The 8,887-nt window shown below is 37.6% G+C and overlaps 1 protein-coding gene across 1 annotated transcript; it reads right to left on the reverse strand.

Moving 5' to 3' along the window:
- Nucleotides 1-1,767: 1,767 nt before the first annotated feature.
- Nucleotides 1,768-4,375, reverse strand: LOC143553069 (universal stress protein PHOS34-like). Its single transcript, XM_077043131.1, has 3 exons — nt 3,618-4,375; nt 2,400-2,442; nt 1,768-1,952 (listed from the first exon to the last, which is right to left on the reverse strand). Coding segments are annotated over exons 1-2 (714 nt in total). The 5' UTR covers nt 4,330-4,375; the 3' UTR covers nt 1,768-1,952; nt 2,400-2,440.
- Between the last annotated feature and the right edge of the window lie 4,512 nt (nt 4,376-8,887).

Genomic DNA, 8,887 nt, shown 5'->3' on the forward strand with positions numbered 1-8,887 from the left:
GAACCGGTTTTTTAACTATAAATAGGTTATCTTCTTTCTATAAATAGCAAGGTTTGTTTGTGTACTTGTTAAACCACTCCCAAAACTATAAAACACACTCCAAACCACAATTAACCTTAAACCGACAACAAATGGCAACCAATGATGACGTTGTTATGGTGATCGAAACAACAAGATGCCCCGATGTTTGGGTTCATTACGATTTGTGTCTCATGACCGACTCACATGAGTTGGCACGTTGCAAATATTGCTCGAAGTTTCTTAAAGCAGCGTCCAACTCGACATTACGAAAACATACAAATAAGTATTGTCGAGAGAAAAGAAGAATGGAAGCTAAAAAAACGGAAGTGGGAGAGTCGTCCGGCTCTACAACCCAAAAATAAGTATTCCCGGATTAAAACGACGGACTTTCCAACGGCTAATTGGTGTCTAAAAAAACCGGTTCCAACGGCTATATTACCGTTGGAACCGGTTCCAACGGCTAGTTTTGACTTTTGTTTGACCCTTCAAAAAAACCCGTCGGAACCGGTTATTCCGGGTACGAACCAAACCGGTTCCAATTAAGAACCGGGTAGGAACCGGTTTGGAACCGGTACTGACATATAAATATGAGAACCGGGTACGATTTTCGGGTACAAAAATACCCAAACCGGGTATTGTTCCAACCGGGTTGGAACTGGAACCGGTTCCGGTTCGGTTCCACCAGTTAGGTTCCGGAACCGGTTTTTTTGTGCACGTCTGCTTACAATTACTAAACCAAAACATGTCCAAAACATATCTTGTATGTTTAAATCGCTTTATATATTATTTTAATTCCTTGCCAGATTTGCTGCATTTGATAAAAGTTTGGTTGATTCAAGGGGTTAGTGCCAAACACTTCTTAATACTTGCTGAAATGAATGTATAAGTGCGGGTTTGACGGTTTGATTATTTACGATTGCTCCCAGTTTTTATGGTTACAATGATGTCAAGAATCACACTTGTCTGCTTATTTGCCATTGCCTTTTAGCTTTATCAAAGGTTTTCTTTGTAACGCAAGCCTTCGACCTTTCTTTGCTTACGATCGAAATTTGTTTTGGATGGGTTAATGTCAATTTTATCCTTGACCCTAGAAGCTGACCGATGTCCAGTACTATATTTAGTAAAAATTACTGATCTGTTTGTAGCTTTAAATCTGGTTTTTCATGTCATTTTTAAAAACTTAAAAGCTTCTTTAACCTTGGGTTGGTCATTTAGAGAATATACCAATGCTTCCAATGGTGATAATGTCAGAATTATTGTGAAACTAGAAGAAATTTCAACTAGCGAGTTGAAACTACTCTTAAAGTATTAGATTGCAATATTGGAAACTAAACCTTGAAACAAAAAACTAAATTTAAGACAGTAATATGTGATTAGTAGCTTACAAGAATAAAATAAAGTTTCAAACCAGTTAACTTCAATTATTTGGGTTTAAAAAAAATCTTGCACGTTTGCCCTCTGTATCAATGTAAATTACTTTCTAATGAAATATTTTTTTTTAAACTATCGTTAAATTAAATAAATAAAAATGTTAGTTTGTACTAAATTTTGACAAACATTAAAAATGATTCATAAATATTCGACTGTGTCTTCAGAAATTCAAAAGGCAAAATAACAATTTAGGTAACAGGCTGGCTAATACAAGCAGTTTCAGATTACAATCCATGAACCAAACAGAGTAAAGTTACCGTTTGATCAACATAAAACCATGCAAGAAAATATAAACAGGTGTGGGCAGTTACATAATGAAAGTCTTAAAAGAGAGTTATATTACATTTAAGTATTATGACACACAGAATCCAGTCTACACAACTGGTGGATGCAAGACTTGCTCATTATAATAACTAACATAGTTCAGTTTCTACCTCAGACACACACCACATATCAAAATATCCAAATTCAAACACAACAAAAAATGCCTTCTGCTTATCCTGCATTTGGTCAACATATAAAAATAGCATCAAAACGCTAACAAATTTAACTCTAAAACTTCATAAAAGTATAAACATACAGCCAGAAACATAATACTCATGCAAATGAGTTGATCCAAAACACTTTTTCCTCAAACCTTTTAGATTTCTTCATTAAACACTTAAGCGTCATATCGTATACAAACACAGTAAGTAAATTACCCATTTTTACACATGGAGCAGGTAAATGGACTCAGATTAAAACAAGTAACTTTGTGCAGACTCAAACGAGTCAGTCAGACCCGAAACACTTTTGGACCAAAATTTTGAAATTTTATAAAAGTTAATTTATGAGTCAAAGATGAGTACAAAAAATTTCAAATGAGTGTTCCTTTTATAAGTGTATGAATCAAAATTGTCACCTCTAGTTAGCAATAAAAATCAGTGAAATGTTATGTGTATACTTACCTTTAAATGAAAGATTCACACAAAGAGCATTCCCTCTATGCTTCTGTCAAAAGATAAATGCCAAATGTAAGAAATACAATAACGTTTAGCAGTCAAAATAGTACTCGAGTGCTATCAGTAACTTAGAAAACATATAAGGAGTGTTTAATACATTTTTTTGCAAAAATGATGGTTTACTTAAGACTTATAAGTACGGGTTCCACCAAATTAATCGACCATCATATACGTGAAAGAAACTATACACTGTGTTTTATGTAGTTGTTTCAGTATTTGCAACATGTGTAAGTATCCCACAATACCAATAAACTCTACATCTAACTCAATAAAGGCCGGTGAGCAAGAAGTTAAGAGAAAGGCTCCATGATCGCAAGCAGCAAAACCAGAAAACAAGCCACAATCACTATTTACAATAAGCTGTAAGACTAGCAAGCACCCAATAAAGAAACCATTTATTCTTGAAAACTTGCCAAAAAGGTAAAAATTACATTTTTTTCCAAGAAATTGTTCAACTTTTATGACCAAGGGAAAATATATATTTTTTCAAAGGAAAACAAAAACAACAAAACTGTTAAAATATTGTAAATCAAATCTCCCCTAAAGATAAAAGCTAAAATCGATTCAGGAAATTACTGTGTACCAACTACATGAAAGAATCTAGCAGGTTTATAAGCTATGTGTACTATGTAGTGGAGGGCTACAAAATTGTGTGTGTGTGTGGTGGTGGTGGTGGGGGGGGGGGGGGGGGATTTTCAACACGTGGTGCCACATCAGCAAAGGGGCAATTTTCAATTTAGGAGTGTAGTGATGTTGTCGCCCCCTTTTTAATTTTTTTATTATTATTTTCAACCCAAACCTGGCAGCAAATCTTTATCCCCACACACACTTATCGCCTAAGTTCTCCCAATTTGCCGCTCACTACGTTCACTCTAATAGATTAATAGCTCAAGACAACCTCTAATTAAATGCGGCCTGCCTTCAAAAACTCCATCAAAACTTTGCACTAAACAATCAAATTAGTAAATTAGTATCAAAATTAAGTTAAAAGCACAACACAACCAAATTAAATGCAGGCAATTACTGAGTACTAACTACACGAAATCATCTAGCAGGTTTATAATAACAGATTAATAGCTCAACACAACCTAATTAAATGCAGCCTGCCTTCAAAAACTACTCAAATTAGTAAACTAGTATCAAAATTAGATTGAAAGCACTAACATTTAGCCTCAACAGCCGCATCACGATGCTCGGTGTCATCATCCTCGTCATCATCAGGTTTAGCAACCTTAACAACAGGCTGAGCAGAACCCGAACCAGCAGCCGCAGCCTCCTTCTCATCGGGATACCTAACAACGACAACGGGACACACACAGTGCCTGACACAGTAATCACTAACACTCCCAAGCCTCCCATCACTCCCTCGTTTAGTGGCACCAAACCCTCGGCTCCCCATAATAACCGCACTTAACCCTAACCTCTCAACCTCCAAACAAAGCCTCTCCTTCATATCATGATCTTTCACAATATGGATCTTATACGGTATGTGCGCGTCCACCAGAGACTGCGCTAGGTCAGCGGATTTGGTGGTGGTGAAAGTATCGAAATCGTCTTCGAGTTTTAGTTTGGAAGCTTCGTCGTCGGTGTCAACGATTGATAAGTCAACGGAGCCCCAGTCAGCGCCGTAGAGGACGGAAGTGGGGCGGACGTGGATGAGAATGACGGCGTCGCCGGGGCGGATGTACTGGTGGACGGCCCATTTGACGGCGAAGGCGCTCTCGTCGCTGAGGTCGACGGCGATGCCGATGCGGCGTTGGGCACCGGCGGTGGGGGTTTCGGTGTCGGTGGGGCGGAAGCGAGGGGAGGAGGATTTGACTTTGATGGCGGCGAGTGAGGGTAGGTCGGATTCCGGTGAGGGTTTCTGGGGTTGCATTGTGGGGATTAGGGTTTGGGTTTTGTTGTTTGTGTGTGGAATATTGTTGACGGAGGTTGAATTAGGAATAGGAATAGGAATGTGCTAGTGGATTCTGAGGGTTTTAATCTCTGGGATACAAAAAAGGTGGTCCCAATTCGCAAGTTATTCGGGTCCAGTTAGGCTTAAAAGAGAAACTGCCTATTGTTTTTACTTTTTACACGGTATACGTATGATTGAAAAAGAAAATCTTAATAGGATATTTAGAAGGTGCTTACGGAAATGCTCAAAAACTTCATAATAGTTTTTAGGGACTGTTTGGTTCATTCAGATCTGAATGAGTTAGATCTAAGTGAACATCTGTCCCATTCAGCAACAACAGTAAGTCTGAATGATTCAGACCTAATTTTAACATTCAGATGTTTTTCTGTTTGGAACCAAACAGTCTGAAGTCTGAATGAATCAGATGTTTACATCTGAATGGTTCCATTCATATGTAAACAAACAGCCCCTTAAATATTTAAAAGTTCATTAGGCTAAGGGTAGTGGGGCTTGATTCACCCCCCAAGTGATCCAATATATTTACGACACGTGGGTGTTGACGTGGCATAAGATTAAGCCCCAGAGGGTGTAGTGGGACTTGATTGATCCACCACAAGTTTTTTGATCCACCCCCAAGTTTTTAAACAACTTCAATCAAGCCCTATGGAACGGCTCGCCCCAGCCAACCGCGCCCCCATTCACGCAAAGGTGGTAGTGGTGTGCGCGGCTGCCACGTCGTCCGCGCCTCACTACCCTTAGCCTTAGGATGTCGTTAGAATCTTATGTAATTATGTTACGAAGATAATTATTCAGTAAATAGTCGTTCATATTTTGTCTAACGGATTACTTCAGAAATGCACATGATATAATTTTACAACAATTATTGGTAATCAATTAGTCAAAAGTGGTCTCTTGGTAAAAGACATTGGTAATCAATCAAAAATGTGAATACTCACTACAAAAATTTGATTATAAGAAGTAAAGGTGCGGATCTTAGCCTTTAACGAACTAAGCTATATAAATAATACATGGCTAATTAGTTGTTAAAGGATTTAAACTTCGGAAGTACTAAAAACAAACTTCGTTATTGTATATTACCACAAACTAATATGTCCCATCTTCCATGTCCTTTAATCCACCATCAATCATATACCAAGAAAAATGTAAACGAATGCAAACTTCATTAATGGGTATGACAATTCTCGGATTGTGCTTACGCAATGAAAAGAAGTTGATAAAGTCACGCTTCCAAGTGAAGTGCTAATGAAGAGTTATGCCGATAGGGCTAGCATCCTAGCACTTCATGTATCCATGTAATACAGTTACATGCTTTCGAATAACTCAAAAGTATTTAACATTGCGTGTACTCACATTTGCAAATGTTAAAGAAAGCTAGAGAGTTGAAAGAAGGCATTTTGGTACTCCATATTTGAAATGGATATTATATATAGTACAGTTAAAACCGACGACAACATTCAATATTGTAACCAAATAGCATATAGTTAACTATATTTCAGCTGTTCGATCATACTATGTTCAAGTTTTAGTTTGGTTCCCAGTTGCTCGATCGATTATAATAGAATTTATGAAGTTAATGTAATCATTTATTTGACTATCACCTTGCTAGTGGTTCGTTTGGTTTTAACGAAATTCGCCTCAAAATAGATATTCATATGTTGATTAAATATTGAATCTTAAACACTACTCCGTACTAGCTATATATATTTGCATTAAATGTCTCACTCCCGAAATCATATATATCCATATGCATGTGTACATGAACATGTGTTTGTCTATAAACTTCATCATTACAACTTCAAATAGATTTCAGACATGATGCCGAATCCAAAAACTTCCTTAATAATCAAAACCGTAAATATTTCAATACTCTTATGACTTATCCATATCAAGAATGAATCTTTATAACTTATACATACTAACCGAATCTTCCCAGCCATAACTACCGAAGGGGATTACGTGCCCTATCAAGCAAACCAACCATCATTGCTCTCTTCTTGTATTTGTATTGATTCTCGCCAGAAACTGATTTGACTCGTTTGATCTTTCGACTAGGTAGAAAGTAGAACAAAGCTGATGTACAAAGTATGGAGAAAATCCTTCCATAAACAATCAACACAACAAGGCTCAATACTAAAAACAAACACAAACGAATGTTCCAGTTGTTGCCGCGGGATTTGGTCGTATGAGAATTGAGTTTCTGGACCGGTATCGAATTAGATGAAACCATGTTTCTCAAACTAGAGGTGATACGATCTGGTTTCGAATAGACTGAAATCTGATGTCTGAAATCAACTGAATTTGTTGAAGATGATGCTTTTTGGTTGGACGAGGATGAAGTAAAGTATGAAGAACTGCAATTGGTCCGTGAAGAAGATGATAATAAATCCGATGACTCGGTTTTATCAATTGATAAAAATGATTCATTCTTGATTGAACAAGTCAAAAGTTTCGAAGAATTCGTGTGAATCTTTTTAACCTGTAAATAAAAGATAAATGAGTCATGCTATTGATAAACCGTCTATCTAATTTCACATCATAAACAGCCTTCACAGTTTTGACTAAAAAAGTCAACAATTGAACATTAGTCAGCCGGATTAGAAGTCAAACTTTAGACTTTGTAAACTATTGGTAAGAACAACTATTTGGCAAATATTTGAACCATTGTTCTCATCATAGAAGTTTAAACTTTAAAAGTTGTGTATATAGAGGGCCCATGATAAATTCAATAAATCAACATAATAATGAAAACAAAGCGGTTATGGTTTATAAGAAAGAATGAATAACGAACCATAAGCGAATCAAACCAAACAGATTTAAGTAACCGAGAAATGAGCCGGCAACGAGTGCCGGTGGCGTAGCCGGAGACAAAATTATTATTCAGAACGTCGTCTTTTCGTTTGCGACCACTTACGGCCATCAAAACCGCTTTTCTCAACCGTCCGTTTCCGGTACCCCGGCCATCTGATGTATCACATGAAAAGGGTTTTTCGTCCGCGGTAAAGGACGAAAAACAAGAGCGGAAAATATTGCTTCTCCCTCTCTTCTTTGTCGTATATTCTTCCATACCGCCAAGGAAAGAGAGGGAGAAGAGAGAGAGAGATCGAATAATAATAATCAGTGTTGCATGTAATCAGGAAGAAAGCTAGCTAACGAGAGAACGTGTTGATGAGAAATGAAAGTGCAATGCATGCATGAACGAGAGGGCGAAATTGGCTCGTCGTCTTCCCCTGTATACAAATTAACCTCCCATAACTTCAACCCTCCATATTTTTAAATAATTAACGGTTAAGGTTAACTATTTTGATCACAATTATTTCTTTTTCATTTGTAACATTTTGTATATAATATTTTATTAAAAAACACAAATATTGGATTACGATTTGTTCCCGAGAAATCAAAAGATGGTTCGTTGTCACTTGCAAGCATCCGAGTTAGCTAATACCACTCCACGGCTGGCCAAAGCCTCTTTCGAAAGAATCCTATCAAGCTCAGCACAACAACTAACAGAGTTAACTTTGAGAGCCCCAGTTACTATAAATGTTCATTAGACATATTGCACTTACAAAGCACAACCATAAGTTAGCCAATGTTTCTTCTAGGGGTGTGCACAAAACCGTAAAAACCGAAACAAAAAAAATAATATCTATCATGCAACACGTACATACACATTCATTATGTCACATTCAGTGCGTCAAGTAATCACATTCAGTAGTTTAGTGTGTCATAACTGGAGTTGGAGTATATAGTAACAACACTCCTTTTCCCTATATGTATCTGATGGATCGTGAACAATTGTTGTTTGTAGTGGTGTGTAGGGGTATGGTACTAAACCCGGTTTTACGACCCTAAATTTATTATGTTTGGCTTATTTTATTATATGGACTAATACAATGTTATTGGGCTGAGGGGGTTTTGTGGAGGTAACCCTAACTGGGCTAGGCCCATTAGGGTACCATGATGGTGGCCATGAGGCTCCCTATATAAGGAGGTCTCCACCTCCTTATTAGGGGTTGGTCATTCTCAATAAGAGCCACCACCATATTTTTGTGTCTGTGAACAAGAGATCCTGGAGATTTCTTAGCGGTCACCTCCACACCCCCAAAAAGTCATTGCAGATCCCAACCAGCCGGAGAAGAAGATCAAGACGTGGTTCGTTCATCTCGAAATCCGTGGAAACATCGTCATGGATCAGGTCAGATTCATCTCGTGCTTCGACATTGGCGCCATCCGTGGGACGGCAATGAACCACGCTTCGCTTCTCGTCTCGGCCCTCCGATCTGTTCATCAATATCTCGGGTCTACGGTTTCTTCTTTCAGATATGTTCTATGGAAATCCAAAAATCCGTAGATCTAAAAATACTTCCAGATCTGAAAATACACAGGAAGAAATACCACCGAACTTTTGGGGAAAACCCTTAGATCTGTGTTTTTTCTAAGTGAAATATACCAAATCTAGTTATGATTTTTTCAGATCTGGGTTCGTTTGAGCAAACAGTCACACTTCATATTCATAGAT

This window comes from Bidens hawaiensis, unplaced genomic scaffold (assembly GCF_021521415.1).
Source record: "Bidens hawaiensis isolate Kalapana, Puna unplaced genomic scaffold, B.hawaiensis_p1.1 tig00017140_1, whole genome shotgun sequence".
Lineage (NCBI taxonomy): Eukaryota > Viridiplantae > Streptophyta > Magnoliopsida > Asterales > Asteraceae > Bidens > Bidens hawaiensis.

Excerpts from the sequence above, each read along its gene's own strand:
- LOC143553069 (XM_077043131.1), bottom strand. The coding sequence starts at position 4,329 with ATGCAACCCCAGAAACCCTCACCGGAATCCGACCTACCCTCACTCGCC.